The following is a 23217-nucleotide window of genomic DNA, read 5'->3' as shown; positions in this document are numbered from 1 at the left end:
TATATATATATATATTCACAAGGTTAAAGACGGATGTTTACATTAACTTTCTGTACTTTTTCCTTTCCAAAAAGTATTCATAATAAAACTTCAGAAATAAGTTGGCGGGGGATAAATTTTTATCTTAGATCCACCTTACTTCCTTTAAAGGTTTTCCACCATGCTGATTAAGAAAATCTGAGTTATATTTGGCGGATGCAAGTAGTTTTCGCCATATAAAGCCTGTATTATGCACTATATATATATATATATCACTGGCTGCCAGATTAGGGCGCACGGGCGATAATCAAATCTAATTATATCCAACCGACACTGCTACCCCCCTAACTAACTTCTTGGTTCATAGTATTTGCACTTGGGAATCTTGACACCGACTATCAAAGTTAAATTTATGGAAAACATTTTGACTATCACCTCCAATACCAAAATGGAGTGTCTATTCTGAAAGCCGTTTTTAACATGGGAATGTTGCCGGTGAATATTCTGAAAACCATTCTTAGCATGAGGAGGCTGGAGATGTCTATTTCAAAAGCCTTTCCTAATATGAGGTTGAGTGTTTGGCAACAACAACAAGAAGAACAAGAACAATAACCATACTTTTTTTTTTCTACGAGACGACAGGGGCATTCTTCCACCGGGTCACACCAGTTAGCAGGTCCTTCTAGTATATAATAAATTGACTGCAGAAATTCCTCTTTGTACCAAAGTATTGTATGTTTGCAACACCAGATGCCACATACAGATTTAATACAGCTAGCCTATTAGTCACTATTAAATGTAGTTTTGACCGGCATTACAGCCACATTCAGCTGTGATATTAAAATGCTACATTCCATCCAATGAGCATGTACGTCACAATCGCAGCTTCTTAAGAGGAGGGAGTGTCTACTTTTCTCTCCTTAGATATTTAGTCCTACCACTACTTCCAGTTGTCATCGGGTCCTATTTTACATTTTTCAACTATAGTGTGATTACACCCTCCGTAACTGGCTAAGACAAACATTGACATAGCATATTCTTTCTGATTTCCGAATACTAAATAATAACGACTCCTTTGCAAGATGCTGCTCTTTCTAATTGGCTGAGACCAGACATCCTCATATTCCAGAATGAAAGTAATTCCTAGATAAACGAAGACTTCTTGAAGTATACAAAAATGGCGTCACTCTCCACATAAGGCACGCTAAAAAAACACTTAAATACTGATATGATTAATTACTGGAAACAATGTGCACAATTAAACAACTTTATATGCATAACGTATTTGCTTGAGCGTCCGCAAGACTCACAAAAATGTACACACAGCAATAGTTTGGGAATGTAAACATGTACAAAGTACCGACATTGCAGTATCCCCCTCCTCCGCAAAAAAAAAACAAAAAACAAAAAAAAAACATTAAAATCTACCGTGAAAAAAACAAAAAATTGTTTTCCGGCTTTTTAATAGATACAACTAAAAATGATCTACGATCAATGTACGACTAATTGCCGCTGCTGCTGCTTAAAGCAACTTCAACACATACAATCGACTGGATCCGTCAGCATAAAATATCGTTAAACAAAACAATAAAATGAATTTACTCAATAGTTTTAATAAGTACATAAATATTTACCAAATAGAACTTTCGATTTTTATTAAATATTCCCTCTTACACGAGCGATCTACTAAGTCAGTTAGCGTACAATAACACTTTAGTCACAGTCGCGCTTATTTTTGGCAAATTCTTAGACTGAGATTTTTTTCTTCAACCCAGTGTGCCACCCCTTTTTTTATAATCTTTGTAAAAAATTAATAAATAAACAAATAAATCACATTCACAATTTTCCGCTGAGGGGTTTATTTATTTATTTTTTTTGCCAATTAAATTTTATAAGTGACCCTTTTCTTAAATTTGAATTTTGTATCTCAATAACAACGTTGTTACATATGGAGTAAACACGAGTTATCTCCCTTTGACAGTTACTGCCACCGTCACTCTTGACTGCAACCTCCCACTACCGTTGAGTGACACTCTTTTTAGTAGTAAACTGCTTTGTTTCTATTCAGTGTAAATAAATTCCTTGTTACAATACCACGTGCGTTTCATCTCTTTAATGAATGTTTCCCTGACAAATTACTAACATGATTCTAACTAATATTCACCTGCATCAACCCATAATATAAAAAATGTGACATTAAAAGTAAAATCCATCAAATGTCTTTATTGAAAATAAACAAGTTTGTTATTTTTATTTTATTTTTAAAATAAAATAGTGTCAGGATAAAACAGCGAACCGTCAACACTCACAACTGTATATCAATATCTTCTTGAAAAAAAAATGGAATTTTTACCACATCCAAAAGAATTAAATTTTTCTTCAGATAATCTCGGACAGGAATGGGAAACTTGGAAAAACCAATTTCAATTGCCCCTGCAAGCTACAGAGTCGGACAAGAAACCGGAGAATGTGAAAACTTCAATATTACTGACCTGTATAGGAAACCAAGGAAGGAAAATATATTATATGCTCAACTTTGAAAATTACGACGAGAAGCTAAACTTGAAAAAAGTAATAGAAAAATTTGACGCTCATTGCCAACTAAGAAAAAAACCCTGACGTTTCTCACATATCAATTTCTCACGTGCAAACAGAAAGAAACACAGAGATTTGATGAATACATCATGGAATTACGACAAAAGGCAAACAAATGTGAATTCGGTGACCTCACTGAAAGGTTAATAAAAGACATTCTAATCTGTGGTGTTAATGACAACATGTTGAGAGAATTTCTGGATTTACAGAAGGCGATACAAGCCTGAGTGCTGAAGAAACGAAGGGACACTCCAAGATAATGGCTACATGCGAAACAGAAAATATTTCAACAATTCACAATCCAAAGAAAAACAAGCTGTCTTCCAACGTCATGTTCAAACGTGAAGACAAAAAGCCCGCCAAAATACAACAATGGATTGAAACATGTTCCTACTGTGCTGGGTCACATCAGAAAGGAAACTGTCCAGCATACAATAAAAACTGCACAAATTGCAGTAAAAAAGGACATTTCGCTCGAATGTGTCGAACGAAAAAGAAAAAACTATACAATGTCTGACATTCATACAATTCAGACAACGTGGAGCAAAACCATTTTAACATGGACGCCATATTGAAAAAAATGTAGACTCACTACAAACTAGCAAATGGAAAGTAAAGATTCGAGGCAACGAAACACTTATCAACTTCAAAATCGATACAGGTGCTGAAGTAAACGTATTACCAGCAAAAATATATAAAACTATTGAACCAAAGCCAGAATTGAAGAAAACGTCTATAAAATTAACCGCCTACAACTGTACGCAAATTCCCACGATAAGGAGCTGTGTTATACAATTACAAAATAAAAATATAAAAAATAAGTTTGCATTTCATTGTGTTGAATACAAATGCAAACACAGTAATTGGCGCAGAAACAGCGGAAGAGCTAGGACTGATGAAAAGAACGTATGAAATAAACAAGACGGACATAGAAACATTAAAAGAAAAATATAAAGATTGCTTTGGTGACATCGGAAAATTACCAGTCACACATCATATAACCATAAATCCGGACATAAAACCCGTCATAAATCCTCCAAGGAACATACCGTTTGGGATGAAACCAAAATTAAAAAAGGAGTTAGAAAAAATGACAAAAATGGAAATAATAAAACCCATTGAAGAACCGATAGATTGGGTAAATTCTCTTGTAATAGTAGAGTTTAGACTGTAGATACTTAAACAAGGCCATAAAAAGAGAACACTACAAATTACCCACCGCCGAAGAAATATTTGCAGAAATGGAAAATCCAAAATATTTCACAAAATTAGACACATCAAATGGATATTGGCAAATACCCGTTGATGAAGAAAGCTCTAAGCTACTAACATTTAATTCACCATTTGGTCGTTATTCGTTCACACTTCTGCCATATGGAATACATAGTGCTCTGAAATTTTTCAAGCACAAGTTGCAAAAATAATAGAGGGCATACCTGGAACGAAGAACTCACAGGATGACATAATAATATGATCAGAAACATTAGAGAACCATATAAAAACATTAGACAAAGTATTTAGTCAACTACGCAAAGCTGGATTAAAACTAAACAAAAATAAATGTGAATTTGCAACAAAGCAACTAATATATTTAGGTCATTTCATCACTGATGAAGGAATAAAACCAGACCCTTCTAAAATAAAGGCAATAACACACATGCCTCTACCCGAAAATAAAAAAGATATCCAACGATTTTTGGGAATGACCAACTACTGCAAGTTCATACCAGAGTACTCGGAGGTAACTACACCGTTAAGAGTACTGCTACATAACAATACGCTGTGGTCATTTGACAAACCTCAAAGAGAGGCTATAGAAAAACTAAAACTAATAACTAGCCTACCAGTTTAAAAACTTTATGATCCCAGCAAAGAAATTAAAATCACCACTGATGCCAGCAAACATAGATTGGGTGCAGTATTACAACAGTAACAAGATGAAAAATGGTTACCCGTGTCATACGTGTCACGAACGACAACTCCAGCAGAACAAAATTACTGCCCAATAGAATTGGAAACACTCAGCATAGTGTTTGCCTGCAAAAAATTCCATCAATTTATCTATGGAAGAAAATTTCTCATAGAAAATGATCACAAACCATTAAGGCAAATTTTTAAAAAATCCATTACAAAAAGCCCTCCAAGAATACAAAGATTCTTACTCGCACTTCAGAAATACGAATTCGAAGTAATATACATTCCATGACGAGAATCTGTAATTGCTGATGCATACTCACGTGCATATATATTAGACAGCGAACAAGAAATATCGGATACAGAAATGGACAAATATATCCATACTATTATAAAACAATACACAATGAGCGACCAAAAACTCAACATATACCGTGAGGAGACTGGGAAAGACCCAACACTAAAAATGCTCATGAAATATGCGACATCAACTTGGCCAGAAAATAAGGACGTGCCACCCACAATAGCACCATATATGCCAGTGTGCGATGACATATCGGTCGTGAAAGGACTAGTATTGAAAGGTACACGAATAGTGGTCCCAACCTCCCTAAGGAAGGAAGCTCTACAAAAAATCCATGCTGGACATTTAGGCATAGAAAAGTGTATTGCAAGAGCAAAAGAGGTTGTATATTGGCCTAACATGAACAATCAAATAAAAGAAATGGTTAGCACATGCACACATTGTCTAGATCACAGAAACCGACAACCGTCAGAATCACTAATACATATAGTAAAGCATATGTAGTGATAATAGATTACACGGCAAGATATTTCGATATTCAGAAACTACATGACTGCAAATCAACTACGGTGATCAATAAAATAAAGAATACCTTTGCAAAATTTGGCATTCCACAAATAGTGATTAGTGACAATGGACCCGAGTACTGATCATAAGAATTTAGACAATTTGCTAAAGATTGGGATTCCAAGCATATCACAACAAGTCCGAACTACCCACAGTCCAATGGCTTAGCAGAAAGAAACATTCAAACAATTAAAAGAACATTAAAGAAATCGTTTGAAAGTAGACAAGACCCATACCTAGCAATGTTAGCGTTACGGACTTCACCATTAAAAAGACGAAACTCCGTCACCAGCCCAATAGTTGATGAAAAGAACGCTAAGGACAAATCTTCCAAATATCATGCATAACAAAACAATGAAAAAGCATGAAATAAATAAAAAGTTCAAAGAACTACCAGAACTAAAGAAAGACGATACTGTCCGTATTCTTTCACAAGAAAAATGGAACCTAAAAGATAAGATTGTGAAAAAATTAAAAGAACCTCGTTCATATCTAATAAAAACAGAACAAGGAAAATATGTACGGCGTAACAGACGTCATATTTTAAAAACAAAACAAAATCAAAAGTTTAAAGTCAGACATGACTATGAAAACATATTTAACCAAGAAAATAGTCAAAAGCAAGTCGTATAAAAAAAAACAAGCTCAGAAAACAAAATAATACCAAACTCCACAAAGAAAGGAAGACCAATTAAACGTCCAGCCCGATACAGAGACTAAATGAGAAAACTTTAAAAATAAAAATACTTTTATTTTTCAGTAAAAAAAAACCGGAGATGTTACATACGGAGTAAACACGAGTTATCTCCCTTTGACTTGGTAACTGCCACCGTCACTCTTGACTGCAACCTCCCACTACCGTTGAGTGACTCTCTTTTTAGTAGTAAACTGCTTTGTTTCTATTCAGTGTAAATAAATTCCTCGTTACGATACCACATGTGTTTCATCTCTTCAATGAATGTTTCACTAACAAATTACTAACATGATTTTAACTAATATTCACCTGCATCAACCCATAATATAAAAAATGTGACATTAAAAGTAAAATCCATCAAATGTCTTTATTGAAAATAAACAAGTTTGTTATTCTTATTTTATTTTATTTTTAAATTTAAATTCGGGGATTTTTTTTTTAAATACGACTGTTTTTTGTGTGTGTGTGGGGGGGTGTTTAGTTTTCTTTCAAGTTTATCAAATTCGAGAGTTTATTTTGGAGTTTTTGCCAAAATGAAACTCGATTCCGTATAATTTTAATAGTTAAGTATTGCCAAACATCAATAATAATTATAAAATGAATAGTTATTTACTAGGAGAGGACAGAGTTAGACACAAGGCCCGTTTTAGACGGTGAGAAAATCCAGTATAAAACAGGTGCTATCAAGAATTGAACATTATAACATAAAGAAATAAACGGTCGGATGGACAACATCTTGAAATTTGGAATATAGACTTTTTTTGTCATTGATATATATGTATATATACATGGTAACACGTAGTAAGCCTGCACATCTAATATATAAAAGGCTGTTTGTCTGTTTGTCTGTCTCCATATTTTCAAACTCTATCTTTTCCGAAACTAAAAGTCGCAGAGTGGCGCTAGGGGCCTCGAATGATCGGATTTTTTATGCACCGTTTTGTTATGGGTTTTTAGCCGGTAAGAATAGTTTTTAAGGGGTCAAAAAAGTGGGTCAAAATTGAAAAAAACGTTATACATTTTGTACATTCATCTTAGTTTATTTTTAATCAGTTCATATCCGTGTCACGTTGGTACAGTGGTGGTAACGTCACCAGCTTTGAATGCTACAGTTTTGCTTTCGGTTTTGATTCTAACTGATGACACCCAAATAATTTTTTTTTTTTTTTTTTTTTTTTTTTTTTACTTTTGAAATCACGACTCTTTAATAATATACACGAAATCTGGACAAATTAAAATATCATATTCAAGCGTATTTTACGCCCGAGCAAATTTGGGCGCCCCCACCCCCTCCCCCGCCACGCTAGTAAAGAGGAAAAGGAAAAATGCTAAAATAATTTATGTCACTATTAGCAACATTTACCATTGTTACATTGTTCATTTGGGTTTTCCAAATCTCTGTCCACCATATGCTTACCTCAGAAACACTAAGTTGGATGGTAGAAAAATCTCACCTGATATATCGTCTCGAAATTTGTATATTTTGGGCTGGGTTCCGGCAGGGTTGAAATTGCAATTGTCCTTGACACTAAACTGTTGGCATGCTGCATCATTGACGCAAAGTGCAGCACATTCTTTCACCTTTTCTCCGGCCATTTCAATATCCGGTATAAATATACTAATGCCTGTATAAAACAGAGAATTGAGGTACAAATGAAAGAGACTTTAAAGCGGCATATCAACGTACAACAGTAACATTTTTAACACATACACATACCACACTGGGACATTCTCTTGTTGGTCTGAGCAGGTGCACACGTCCATGCATGACCTTCATCGTTTTTATTAATGATAGCCTGAGGTACCTCTACTGGGCAATTCTGACAGGTGTATTAGCTATTTTTTAATCGAATAGTGTCCCCCCTCAAGAGAGCTGATTTTTTTCCCACCTTCCAGCCAAGGCATATTCACATTGAATGGACTTGTGCTGTATTAGGAATGTCGGATGTTTTAGGCGAGACAGTGAGTTGAGGAACAAACGGATGATTCTAATGATAGTTAATATATTAGGAGATTATATCCTAAACGAATTCTAGGATGAATAACAACATCAGGAGACTTCCTGAATCATGCTAGGCGTGGATGTGGTTTGTTTAAAGAAATATATAAGAAAGAAGAACAAAACCAAGCAGACATGAAAATGTAAATAAGCGGATGATGAATCCAGTTTATCTGAACTCTGACATTAATTTCCTCCTTCACCTCTTCATCCAACCTTACACTGAAGATACCCAATAACAAAAGCCTTAACAATAATGGAAGGAACTGTAGTTAAAAAAATCTATTAAAGAAACACTTATTTTGTTAATAGTGTTGTGTTGTGTTGACTTCTTTGTTACCATCCAGGACTTCCCATCCGTGGAACACATTACTATAGGATTGCTTCTCTGCAGGCTACAACGTGGTCGTCTTCAAATGTCATCAAATACATTTAATAAACTCTCCTTGCAAACAATCCAATGTTTTTCATTCCATCATTTTCAATCCTTTAATAATACTCTTCATCATTGAACTGATAATCTATCTCATGAATCCTTATCTTCAAGTGGCTTTCTTATGTTCCAGTACAAAGATTAAAATCAAGATATAATTCTACTAAACCTGGAATCCTTATTCCAGTTTGGATCAAAATCCACGACATGATTCTGATTTTAGAAAATGTCTCATATTTAAGGTTTAAGCTTAAGGGTTCTTAAGAAGAAATTGCACTTCGGAGGATCTTGTTCAATTGGTATCTTATTACTATCGATAAAATTCTGACAGGTGTGTTCTCAGCTATTTCTTCATTGAACAGTGTCCCCAAGTAACCATATGCCTTATTTGGGGGTGAAAAAGAAGGTATTGATGAGATAACGATCTATAGTAGCACTTTGACTAACGATGAAATACTTATAATCTCTTCTCAGATCTGGAACAAGTGCTGACTTGGTTCTCCTCACCTTCCGGCCTTGTGTCACATCATCTTGCATTGGGAATGAAACACACACACCTAGATACAGATTATTTATTCATGAAGTATTTCCTTGGCCTTCAAGCTGATGCTGCACTTCACCTTGACCCCCACTGACCGAGGTGGAGGTCTAGACTGAGATAATTTTCATTTTTGTTCCTATCCAGAGTGCCTCTTTTTGGGGAGCTGGATTACCCCCCCACCACCGCATTAAAAACCGACCTTGTGTCTAACTCTACCCTCGTTAGGAAGGCAAATAAAAAGGAACTATACATTTCGTAAATTCATAATTAATTTCCAATTTCAAAACTACTATAAAAACTTATTAATTGCAAATCAATTCCAAATTATTCGAACACATAAATTTCCACCATTATCTAAAGTATGAACTGAACTTAATAAGATGGCTGGATGGATGTCGAAGGAGATTTGTAATTTGTGTTGACCGTTGACTCCTGTGCAGTTCTTTAAAATGGCATGAGCGCACACCAGCACGTGTGATAGATCTAGGTTTTCCATCTGGGAGGATGCTCATAACAAGTCTTCCGCATGCTCCAGCAATCTAGTAATGAATGCACATTGAAGGCATTGGTCCGATACGCCGCCAAACAGGACTGCAAGCCTGCATAGTTCTGCCAAACATACATCGACTGTTTCACTTGGTTGGAGGCGGCGTGCTCAAACTGCTTCCATGCAGCGAAAGGATCCAAAGCAAACTCTGTGTACAGTGTTTTCTTTATACACTCAAAATCGGCCCACTTTTCGTCACTTAATGCCCTCAATGCGCTTCACCCCACCCAGCTGACATATTAGTGCAGCTTTCTCCAACCACTCCACTACTGACTGTCCAGGTTCACTGCCATCAAATACAGGCATGAGCTTCGGATCAAAGGCCATGATAGCCGAGATAGCTTGTTGCTACACGAAGAAGAGAGAGCGCCAGAAAAAAAATGTGTGTATATATATATATATATATATATATATATATATGTATATACATTCAATATGGCGTAATGGAAAAATATAAAGGTATCTGCAGCTTCTCTTCCAATTTTCGGATTTTTACCATGTCAAATCACATTTCAATTCCTTTTCTATGGATTAATTGTTGCTATTTCTGATGATGAGTTAAGGGCATAATAGATTCACTGATTGACATAATAATTAAGTGATTGATTTTGCGCTACGAAACAGATACTGTCAAGAAATGTATAAGTCAACTGAATTAAAGGGATAAATTATAAGATGGTCAACATCATGAATTTTGGAATATAACTTTTTGTCATTTATTCTCTATATTACTCTGTAATTACATTGCACTTCTTAAATAAGGATTGATATATAATGAGAAAAAATATATTTCTATGGAAATATATATATATATATATATATATATATATATATATATATATATATATATATATTTGTTTTCACAAGTGACGGCATGGTCCTTAACAAATACGTCTACACAATTTCGAACACCATTGCCGAATCAACACGCCATGCCATGAACAAATACCGTTGAATGGACACACACGTTCCCAAGCAGGACCGAACAATCTCGCTGAATCGACACACTATGATACAAAAATACAATAACGCCAGACACGTTATCAAAGAAGTGCATCTCAAAACTTGCAAATCACTTCTTGGCTTGTTCTTTTCATAGCCATTGGGCGAAACTAAATCCTCACTTTGGAGTAAGATGGGTGTAGTTTATTAGTGGACTTGATTTGTAATCGAAACGTCCCAGGTTCGCTTTTCAGCGCAGGTAGGCCTGGCTCATAGGCTTGTGCACTTCTGCGCATGCTCGGCACAGTATTGCAGTTTATGTAGCTAGCAATTCCATATATGGCTCTGTTGTTGATCTGCCACACCTCAAGTCGTCTTCCATATTTAATAGATTTCGTAACTTATTTTTAAGGATAAGAAATTGGAAGAATGCTGTTTGATGTAAATAAGTTGTTGGGAATGGATATAAATTCCTTACTGCGATTTCTGATATTACTGGGAATTTTGGGGAACTTTTTGGACAAAATTCTTGCAGTTATAGCTTATTAATGTTTTCATTGTATTTTATATAATATTCACATTTGGTTAAAAATTAATTGGTGACCCTATGGCATTGATGTTGTGACCCCATTTGCAACATACAGATTGGGGACCACTGTTTTAAACTATATTCATAAGAAAGTTCAAATGGGTCAATTGGTAGAACCTCAGACTGAAGATCTCAAGGTTTCGGTTTCAATTTCCAGTCATAACATCCGCTTTATTTGTTGAGCATTTATTACTTACTAAATTCTTTGTTTCTAAAAGTTGGTAAGATCTCTGATATTTTGACATGAGACAAATTCTGCAGTTATGTTTATAAAAATTGCGACTGACGGACATACAAAATCTTTATTTATATTAGATGGTTCAATCAGTAAAATTCAGAGTAGTAGTGGGGGGAGATGGGTCGGTGGCCTTGGGAATCCAAATTGGGGTGAAAGTGGGAATCCAATGATATTAAAACTAGCTCCCTTTCTCAGTACTAGGACTTATATTTGAGTCTTTGGAACATAGAATCATCAAGGCATCTCTAGACCTATGCATACTATTGGATTGGTGGATACAGGGAGGTGGGCGTGTTGGCTGGATGATGATGACGATGATGACTTACCCATTTTGGGATACGCTAATTCTAAGTTTTCTTCCGAAGATATCGGCGGGTAGAACTCATATTTCTCTTTTTCCTTGTACAGTATGAGCTGAAATTAAAGAAATTAGTTTCGGTTTACAAGCATTTTCATCGCAATAAAAACAAAACCAAAAAAGGGGTCATGGAGAGTGAGTCGTTATTTTGAGGAATGGATTTTTACCTGAAATAAAGGTTTGTTGTTAGTTAATTTGATGCTAACGTCATAGGTATAAATAGCTAAGACATACATTAAAAGAATAGCTGGCAATATTATTAAAAAAGCTAATTATTTAGTCTGCGAGGCTGGATATAAACAACGAATATCACATTTCATGATTTTACAAATGAAGATTGATAATTGGTTTTAATTGGATTCTTCTGTCTGCTGTCTCATCATGAGTGTTATTTTCACGTTTTGTTCGATGTAACCTCCAACCTTCTTCAAGTGTATCTTGTTGAACTCTGTAATCTGCATGGAATTTCTAACGAAATCTTTCATTTAATCCATATGGGTAACATACTCTCATTCTGTTAATCATGACTGAGTGGAATTTTTAAGTAATTCACTATTCAATTTTGTGGATAAAGTTCTTGGTAAAATTCAGTTGTAAGTTACACTCTGGAGATTGATGGTTCAATCCTCAGTGCCAGTTACTTATATTAAAACCAGCTCCCTTTTTCAGTACTAGGACTTATACCTGAGTCTTTGAAACATAGAATCATCATACAATTAGGACTTCTACTTGGCTGACGGTACGAGAGCATGTTACACCTGTGGATTAAATAAAAAGGTTCGGTTCAGAATTCTGTGTAATTCCCAAGTTCGATAGAAAGATTCCCGAATTCGGCAATATACACCTGAAGAAAGTTGGAAGTTACATCGGCCAAAACATTGTGAAAATAACACTCAAGATGAGAACAGTAGTCTGAAGATTCCAAATAATACGAATGAAAAAAATATGAGTGAAAATCTCAGCTTTAACTAAAAAAAAAGAAACAGCTTAAGTAGTCGAAAAAAAATTTCCAATATTAAAAGCATAAAAAAGTGTTCATCATATTTCACTGTCTGATGCAGCGACGAGATATGGTTACATTGCTATTAAAAACGTAAACAAAGATTTGCCATGAATCTTGGAAGATTGGTCATTTGTACAATTTCGATTTTCTCTTGATAGAAAATTAATGATAGAAAATAATTGATAGAAAATTAATATTGTTAATATTAGACGTACAAATTACCATGTTGTGTTACATGGAAAAGGGCTGTCCCCTTTCCATGTAAATAAGAAGAATATTGGATAATTGAAAATGAGATTAGGATAAGCCTAGAATCGAACCCTGGAGGCAAAGTTAAGAAATGGAATGTGAGAAATTTAGTCTATTGTTAAATTCTATTAGAATAGTTAAATATTGTTTATACCAGAAAAAAGAGTTGATTGTTTATTCATTTAGAAATTGGAAAATGTCAGCTAAAAGAATGAACAATGCAAATTAAAAATATATTGTTAAAAGATTAGGTTAGAGTATAATTGAGGATTCTTTTGTTTGCTAAAAGTGTGTTTTGGACAAACATATGCATAGCCATGTGAAAATTAGTCACGTTTGAAAACACACTTCTGACGTCATAGACAAAGGGAGATTCTCAGTATAGGATCTAAGAGTTAGTTAGGAGAGAGTCAAAGAGTTGGGCAGTCATTTAATCAGTTGATGAGTTGGAGTCAGAGCCTCTTGGAGACGATGGGAGAGGAGTAAACCAATGTAGCCATACCAGTTGAATTCCTGACATCATCGACCGGCCGGTCAGATGAATAAAGAAGTCATCATTATGTTGTAACTGTTATCGTGTGTCATCCTTCATTATGAACAAAAGGTAATTGTGTTTATCATCTTATAATGAACATTGTGTAACCCTTCGAAGATTATGTATCTCCCCTCCTCTGTGTTAAGAACTGTGCATCATATATCACCCAGTCCGTATTTAATATGAAACCTCCAAGAATTGTCACAGTCGTCGTCGTTGTTATGATGTAATATATATAAATATCATTATCATTCTGTGTTATAAGAACTGTTAATACGAAGTCCCCAAATATAAGGACTGTTAATACGAAGTCCCCAAATATAAGGACTGTTAATACGAAGTCCCCAAATATAAGGACTGTTAATACGAAGTCCCCAAATATAAGGACTGTTAATACGAAGCCCCCAAATATAAGGACTGTTAATACGAAGTCCCCAAATATAAGGGCTGTTAATACGAAGTTCCCAAATATAAGGGCTGTTAATACGAAGTCCCCAAATATAAGGACTGTTAAATATGAAGTCCCCAAGCAGCATATAAGAACTGATATCATCACTATCGTTGTATTCTGTTATACATGTCATCGTTATATATGTCCCCGTCATATTTTAATATGTACCCTTATTTATGGAAGCAATAATACAACAGTTGTAGTCAATTGGGAAGCAACTCCATGGTTTTGTATTCCACAAAAAGGAAGTTCTTGAAAAAAAAAAAAGAAAACTTTGTTTATAAAAGTTTTATTTAGTTTTATGTACACAGATGAAAAAAAGGAAAATTATTTTCAGTGGTTTTAGCTCGACGAGGTTTTGCTGCGGATGTTTTGCCGGGGAAAAGGCATCAGAGATTGGAGCTCACTCGAGCACCAAGCATGAGTTGAGTGGTTCAAAATGGGGCCTATGTTAAGCGATCCTTTTTCTGAGACACAAGCTTGTATCCTGTACAAGTCTCATTTTTTACTTTGTAGTATTCTTTGTTTATATCTAGCCCCGTGAACTAAATAAATTGTTTATTTAGTAATATTACCATCACAGTTTATGGTTTGTGTTAAATTATCTTCAGTTTACATATACCTTCATTCTAACAAAAAGTCACAGGGATTGAGTTATTATTTTGATAAATGAATTTAGGATATGAAATTTTATCTGAAGTAAAGGTTTCTTCTTAGTTAATTTGATGGTAACACCATAGATATAGATACATATAGGACATATATTAAAGACATGACAGGAAATATCATTAAACAAGCGATTTATTCAGCCTATGTCTCATCGACGAAATGTTGCATCCATGCTTGTTCTACAAGTATTTTAATGGTGGATGCTCCGATGAATTACAAGCCCTTGTACCCCCTCGACATAAATACCTCTGACAAACCCGACAAGCAGCAAAATCCCACCCTCTACACAGTAAAGATCCCTAGATGTAAGAAAGCCTTCTACTCTAATAGTTTCTACTCCAGAAGTGCTAGACTTTGGAACTGTGGTTAAAAGTAAAGAACCTTACCTCATGCATCGTGCGGCTCGTGTTAGGAAAGAAAAAAGAGAAAATAAAAATGGCCGCCCCCTGGTATTTATGGACTGAAAATCACGTGATGTGATGAGAGGGGGTATGCAAATGAGATGTGGTTGGGTCTCTCTATAAAAGAGCCGTCTTCTTTATTTTGGGCGTCAGTGTGGAAAGTGCAGAGAAGAAGAGAACAGTTGGATTTGAGTTTGTTTGAGACTTTTGATCTGAGGTTGAGTTCAAATTTAACGTCAAGCTATTTCGGCACAGTGACAAAAATGGGTGACTGAGTAAGATTGAGCAGCGATATTCTGAGGCCATTTACTGGAGAAGGTGACGTGGTTGCGTGGCTTAACAAGCTGAAGTTGGTGGCAAGGCTGCAGAAGATTGAGGATGTAGCCATGTTAATACCAATGTATTTGGAAGGAAGTGCTCGAGCGGTCTATCTAGAAATGGGAGAGACGGATCAGGCCATTGCTGAGAGCATTGAAAACCAGTTAAAGACCGCATTTTCTGAGAGCGCGTTTGAGGCTTACAACAAGCTCAAAAGAGTCAGCTGGACTGGGGAGTCTGTGGACGTGTACGTGGCAGAGATAAGGCGACTAGCAGGATTGGCTGGATATGGGGGATGCAGCCTTGAGAAGACTGTAAAGCTGGCACTTGTAACTGGTTTCCCTGATCGCATCTCCATGGAACTGCAATGACTTACTGATATTGAAACTATGGAGGTGGAGGAGATTATAAGGCATGCTAGAGTTTTGGGGGTGGTTGCGGCTGTTTTGGCAAGCAGAAAGGAGCGATCAGTGATGAAGCAAGGCCGTGGATTTACCGGTAAATGCTTTCGATGTCAAGGACTACACCTGATGAGAGATTGTAGGGAGCCACGGCCAGACATTATCTGTTTTCGGTGTGGCCAAGTAGGGCACATTAGTAGGAATTGCCCTTCACTTCCGGGAAACGAGTAAAGGGGTGCTATTGCGCCAGTAGTCACCCCTTTGATACTGAACAGGCGTATGAGAGTTTGTTGCCACAGTTAGTGATCACAATCAATGGAAAGAGGGCTAGAGCTCTTGTTGATACTGGATGTACAACAACTCTTATTACTACGAGCGTCGCCAACTCTTGGAATGGAACCAGCAATGTTAGAGCGGTGGATGGCAGTGGAGAGGCCGATGCGGAGATTGTAGTAAGGAATATGCCATTGTGATTAAGAGTGATCGTGCTGGAAAGACTGGTTGCAGGAATTGATGTGGTGCTGGGCCTGGATGCGATAGACCGACTGGGAGGAGCTACTATGGCTAAAGGCCAGGTGAAGTTTGGCAATCAGAGTGCACCGGCAATAACAGGAAGTGTAATCAGGGGTGATACCAACCAACCGTCGAAACCCCGACCATGTCTGATTGAGGATGATGACTTTCGAGCTTGCTTCGATGGCGAAAAATGGATGGTAGAATGGCGATGGACCGCGGAGCCACCTGTATTGACGAATCGGGTCAGCTGCTACAAAAGCACACTGAAAGGAACTGCGGAGCCACAGTTTGAAAAAGAAGTTGAGAGATGGATAGATGACGAAATATTAATGCCGTGGTCAGGGAAAGTTAAAGGAATTTTGCCACTCATGGCTGTGTTCCAACCTATTAAGAAGAAAGTTAGGCCAGTGTTGGATTTCCTGAGCTGAACAAGTTTGTCGCTTGTCACACCAAGGACGGAATCGACGTGTGTGAAGAAGTCATAAGGAAATGGAGGAGGATGAAGCAGGCAACTAAAATTGTGGACCTGAAATTATCTGAACATTTATTGAATTAAAATAAAATTAAGAAAGTTCGGAATTGAATAAAACTTTATTTCATTTTACTTCAGTCGAAGTTTTCAAAAGTCAAGGAGTTTCCTTCTTAGGGTTAATTCTCGATCAATGTAAAATTTCAAGATTTACAAATCGAAAATCTCATATTAATGACGTTTTCTTTTTTTTTTTTTTTTTTTTTTTTTTTTTAAAGAGAATTTGGGACTCCGAAATCGTACACAGCGTTTATATTATTTTACTTTTATACTTTTGAGCATCTTATATTGTCTTTTTTTTTTCTTTTTTTTTCGAATACTATATTATTACAGTCTATATATTATCTTCTTTAATTTTATGTTCAAGTGTTCAACTCTGGAAATAATAAAATAAATAAATGGAGAATGATAAATAAATGAATACCAAGTCAATAAAAGGCCTATAAAGATTTTGGTCATGTACGTTTTAATCGTTTTAAATTTACTTTTCAAAAAGACACCCATTTTATACGATTATTCATGTGGATGAGAAATTGTGGAAATATCAATTGGTAGAGTACAAGAGAACAGTTGGATTTGAGTTTGAGACTTTTTATCTGAAGTTGAGTTCAAATTTAACGTCAGGAACTCTCTTCCGGGTAACTGCTTTCCCAACTGCACTGACATACAGATGTTCAAGTGTAATGTGAACAGACATCTTGCTGCTCAACTTCCTACATAGTATCCCTGCAACTTATGGCCCCGATATTAGCCCCCTACAGCAAAGTGGTACTGTGCCTTGTTTAGGGTGAAAATGGAATTTTAAAAAAAAAAAAAAGCAGTAATCGAGAAAAAATTAGGACGTGTGTGTGAGAAGAAGGAAAAAAAAGGAGAGAAAAATACACAGTGTGATCAGGGCAGAAGCAAAGTGTGCGTTGAAGAAAATGTAAATTCGAAGATGGCTGTGACTGGCGTGAAGTCAGAGGAAGGAGAAATGCGCACCAAGTAAAATTAACATGTGGCAGCAAAATACTTTTTAAGTGGTGCCAAAAGTAATGGTAAAAAATGCTTTTGTTAAAGACAAAAAATTGCAGACCTCGATTTTTATTTCTTTGTTTTGTATGTTTGTTCCTGTGACAAGTGTAACATGCGCGTTACATCAGCAGCAGTAGCCCTGCTGTTTTAACAGCGTCAGCGACCACGGTTCTCCAAATTGTAAAGCCACAGTAATCTCAGAAAGACAAGTAAAAACAATCGTTTCCCATTGCTTTCCATCATGATTCAGAGGTGCATCTCCCCTAGTGAGTTTGACGTGCACCCAGATATCAACCTGGAAATTTTTACGACTCGGCACAGTACATACAGTGCCTAGCCTTCCCAAATGGTCACCCATCTTGTACTGGCCAGGCTCATTGTTGCTTAACTTTGGTGATCTAGCGAGAACCGGTGTGTCAATGTGATTGTGCCATATCAGATATGGTTACATTGCTATTAAAAATGTAAAGATTTGCCGTAAATCTAGGAAGGTGAGTCATTTGTACAATTTCACTTTCCTTTTGGTGTATAGTATAGTAGTCAGGTAGCTCAAAATTTTTTACCTTGAAGCAGTATTTTTTTTTTTAGCCCCTTGCATTAAATAGGTTACTGCCTTGTCTGGAGCAATTTTCATAAAAGAAATATATGTATAAGCGATCCCTTTACCGAGGCACAAGCTTGTATCCTGTAGATAATATACTTTGTAGTATTCCTTTTTTTTTTTTACTTTGTAGTATTCTTTGTTCATATCCAGCTCTGTGAACTAAATAAATTGTTTGTTTAGTAATATTGTCCACACAATTTATAGTCCATGCTATTTTTTGATAGGATTTTCAAGATAAATTCAATTATTACAGTAGTCTTTATTTATGAAATTGTTAGGTGAAAGTACAGAATAGTTAACAAAGTCATTCCTCGTTTCCCATGTTTAGAATGTGTTTCTAAATAATAATGTTATTATATCTAGCATGGTCTGCAGAAGTGCCATCGTTTATTTAGTAATATTGTCCATAATAGCATCATCAACATCAACAAAAAACACAATATATATTATACTTCATGCTGTCGGAAATAATGCTGGATTAGACAGAACTGAAAGGGAAAAGATAATGAAATACCAAGGTCTTTTGTATGACATGAAAAGAAACTGGAATCTTAGAGAGATCTGTATCATTCTGGTTATTAGGAGCAACTGTACTCATGAAAAAGAATTTCAAAAACTACCTGGCAAATATACTCGGTGAACCAAGTGCAAGGGAGATTCAAACAATTGCACTTAAAGGGACGGTCAGAGTCTTAAAAAGATCTCTTGGTTGGAATATCTGAGTTAGTGGGTGAATGTTTGGTGGAATATCTAAGTTAGTGGGTGAATTTTTCGTGGAATATCTGAGTTAATGAGTGAATGTTTGACATCCGGTAGGATGCTTCATCTCCAGCTTGAGCAAACTGATAAGAAAATTAAAATAAAAAAAATAAAAAAATTGGAAATAAATTTGCAAATTAAATTTAGTTATTACAGTATTTTTTGTTTATGAAATTGTTAGGTAAAAGTACAGAATAGTTAACAAAGTCACTCCTTTTCCGATGTTAAGAAATTATTGTAAAGATTAAAAATGGCATAATGTGACTGTTTCAGATGCAATAAATGTGTTGGACAGAAACGACATTACTTTCTTTCCAACCTGATTGAAAATCAATTTTGAAATCTAGTGTGGATGTTCCTTTCCCTTCCCTGTGCTTCTTTCTCATAGAAGAGACGTTACTAGTCTTTAGTAATATTTTTAGTAATATTGTAGCATCATCATCATCATTAACATCATCATCAACAGTAATTATTTTCATGCTAGGTGTTTGAATGAGCTTCAATCTCTGCCCGTCTTTCCCCTACAAAACATCTACAGCAAATCCTTGTCGAGCTACAACCACTGAAAATAATTTTCCTTTTTTTCATCTGTGTACGTAAAACTAAGCAAAACTTTTATGAACAAAGTTTTTTTTTGTTTCAAGCACTTCCTTTTTGTGGAATACAAAATACGGTTTAAAAAAAAAAGAAAGAAAAGGGAATTAAATAAAGAAAAATATTTGTTTGGACTCCTGCTTTCCAACAACTAAATTCAACTGTAATTTTCAGTGTCCGTTCTTTTTCTCAACTGTCGAAAAATGAAGAATCACCTTGTGCTTCCAACTTGTCCTTTTCATAGCAGTTTCTGCCCTCCTATGCAAATGAATGCCACATCTATATTACTGAGCCTTCTATAAAGGAAGATCTTTTCTTTCTCTTATTCTGTAACCCGACAGGGAAGAGAGAGTTTATGTAAGTCACTTTCTTCATTACTTTCACCACGTAATTAATTTCCTTAATGCTGTTGTTCAATTCCGCTTTTCAATTGACATGGTAATTTTCAAGCTTAATATCAACAAATTTTTATCGAACCATCTTCTTAAATAATCAAATGCAGACCAGTTTCAACCATTGTCTGTCTCTAATCCTTAAGGTGTTTGCTTCACCGTCCATCTTACTAACTCATTGTCCTCGAGTGGTTTTTGGACTTTGTTAAGCTGTAACTCATTAGTAAAAAAAACCCACAAAACAATAAATCGTTAAAAATGCAGATCTAAAGGAAGTATATGAAGATTATTTATTCTTGGAACTTACTCTGTTTATCTGGAAGTCTTTAGTTTTCTTGATTTTTATCTTCCATAGTTTTCCAAGATCTCCGAGAAATAAGGTGAAATTACTGCATTGGCCGGTCTTAAAATCATCTTCTCGTGTGCTTAATCGCAGATTTTCTGCATTACCATTCCCACAATATAGGCTCAGGTAGACTTCATCATCCGTAGATGTGTTAGAGCAAACAGAAACGTTCCATTTAATGTCTTGAAAGAAAAGAAAACACACAGTATATATATATATATATATATATATATATATATATATATATATATATATATATATATATATTAAAACGGAAAACTATCTTCACATAACACCAAAAGATAGAGGAAGTGAGGAGGCGTGGCTTTGGAAATCTTTTTATCCAAATACAATGTTCAGCATGTTAAAAATATACCTTTTGTTGCTAGAATCTAGTGGATAAACATCTGAAGAAGTTGGTGGGGACAGGATATTTTTATGGAAACATAAATCGTAAAATTGCCTACTCACCAATGAAACAGCTGTAATGGAAAAAATCCAGGAAATAAACGAAGGTTATAAAAAAGAAAACGTGAGTCTTTGAATTTTCAACATAATTTTACACTATATATATATATATATATATATATATATATATATATATATATATATATATATATATATATATATATATATATATATATATTACTGATGTTTACCCCTTACTAAGCATATCGCCACTTGGACGTAAGGGGCTACTATTTGGGGCCATGTCTAGGAAAGATTAACAAGATATTTGTTTATGTTAAATTTAAACTTCTGCATATCAGTACAGCCAGGGAAGCAGGCAGCAGGAAGGAAATTCCAAAGTCTAGTTTAGGAGTGAATTCAATACATAGAAATATATAATCATATACATATAATAAAAATTCATAATGATAGCTTTATTAGTTTAGAAGTGGATCCAATAATAGAAATATATAATCATGCACACAGAATTAAAATTCATAATGATCAGTTAATTAGTTTAGGAGTGAATCCAATTCATACAAATATGTAAACATATACACATCTTAAAATTCAAAATGATTGGTTAATTAGTTTAGGAGTAAATCCAACACAGAAATCTATAAACATATGCACATCCTTAAAATTCATAATGATCGGTTAATTAGCTTAGGAGTTAATCCAATACATACAAATATATAATCATATGCACATAATTAAATTTATAACGATCGGTTAATTAGTTTACGAGTAAATCCAATAATAGAAATATATAATCACACACACACACACAATTAAAACTTATAATGATCGATTAATTAGTTTAGGAGGGAATTCAATACAGAGAAATATATAAACATATACACATAAATAAAATTCATAATGATCGGTTAATTAGTTTAGGGGTGAAATCAATTCCAAATTCCATTACTTGGTCTATTTACGTGATTATTGGAATGTAACAAATAAGCCGGTATATGATATATCCTATATATTTGGAATATGACATTTTCGTTATGTACAGTGAAAACATTCTTCTGTATTTTTTTAAATAAAAATATTCTTGTGTTATTATTATGTAACATTTTAAAAATCAACATTATCGGAATGTAAAAAAAAAAAAAAAAATGGTGGTGCTCGAAACCGTAACACAGGATTTAGTAATTGATGACACTGCACCTAACAGATGACTGCTTTCAAATGCTTGTAAAGTTACTAAATAAATAAATGTCTGTGTTACAGATTGTCCGCATGCGCAGGACGACACCATGGTGCTACGCTCGAGAAGTTGTCATTTCTTTCAAGTTTGAACCCCTTTTTGCATTCCCTTAGCAATTGTTTTAACCGAGTAAATACCTCTAATAAAATTCTGTACCCAACATGCAATCTTTTGAGCTACTGAATGTCGTCAAGCGACCATCCATCTAGGAGGAGATACAATTTGAAAAATGGAGATAGACACACACACACACACACACACACACACACACACACACACACACACACACACAGTAAGATTTATATATTAGATAACAGAGCACAGATGCACGTATGGCAGCTGTATGCAAATAATCAAACCATGTGCAAGGTGACGTCATGGCAAAGATGAAGGAAAAAGGTTATAAAAAGAAGAACATGTGTGCAGACCAAGGATGACGTTAGAAAAAAATACAGAGATAGACGTGGACCAAGAGTGACTGGTTTAAACAAGAGGCAAGACATTATTCTAGAAAGTACCTGGCAAAAATGTCTGTTGAATGTTTTAGACTCCTAATGGGGAGTATGAGATCAATGATTTTGACGATCGTTTTTATAACCACAAGTCACAATAAGCAAGCAATGAAAAGCTTCCAAAGTTACTATAAAAATTGTCGAGTTTTGGGTTCAATCAGTTCGTCGCCATCTTTGTTACTGGCAATTACACTGACGATCAGATCTGAACTGCACTGCTTCTTCGCCGCCATCTTTGTTACTGGCAATTACACTGACGATCAGATCTGAACTGCACTGCTTCTTCGCCGCCATCTTTGTTACTGGCAATTACACTCAAAACCGTACTGCACTGCTTCTTTACCGCCATCTTTGTTCAACATAATATCTCAACACTTAACAGGTTATGCGCCCAGCCAACGTCTTTTCTTTGACGGTTCAGAATCTAAATTCGAATTGTGGCAGGTAAAATTTCTGGGGTATCTAAGGATTCAGAAACTACACAAAGTAATTCAATCTCCAACAGAGAATCCTTATGACTCCGAATTTCTCGAAAAGAACGCGACTGTTTTTGCAGAA

General features: G+C 35.2%; 1 protein-coding gene across 2 annotated transcripts in view; it reads right to left on the bottom strand.

Annotated features, from left to right (window-relative positions):
* The window catches only part of LOC145242116 (uncharacterized), a 171751-nt gene that overhangs the window by 42326 nt on the left and 106208 nt on the right, over positions 1–23217 (bottom strand). For both annotated transcript variants that reach the window (XM_080105032.1, XM_080105031.1), the window contains exons 10-12: positions 20443–20663; positions 11669–11756; positions 7508–7678 (exon numbers count right to left, since the gene is read on the bottom strand). In XM_080105032.1, coding sequence (XP_079961158.1) covers positions 7508–7678; positions 11669–11756; positions 20443–20663 — 480 coding nt within the window. The remainder of the gene's footprint in view (positions 1–7507; positions 7679–11668; positions 11757–20442; positions 20664–23217) is intronic.

Source organism: Euprymna scolopes, chromosome 21, assembly GCF_053919585.1.
Source record: "Euprymna scolopes isolate OS-2025 chromosome 21, ASM5391958v1, whole genome shotgun sequence".
NCBI lineage: Eukaryota > Metazoa > Mollusca > Cephalopoda > Sepiida > Sepiolidae > Euprymna > Euprymna scolopes.
The sequence above is the reverse complement of the archived record's forward strand: the minus strand, read 5'-3'. Positions and strand labels throughout refer to the sequence as shown.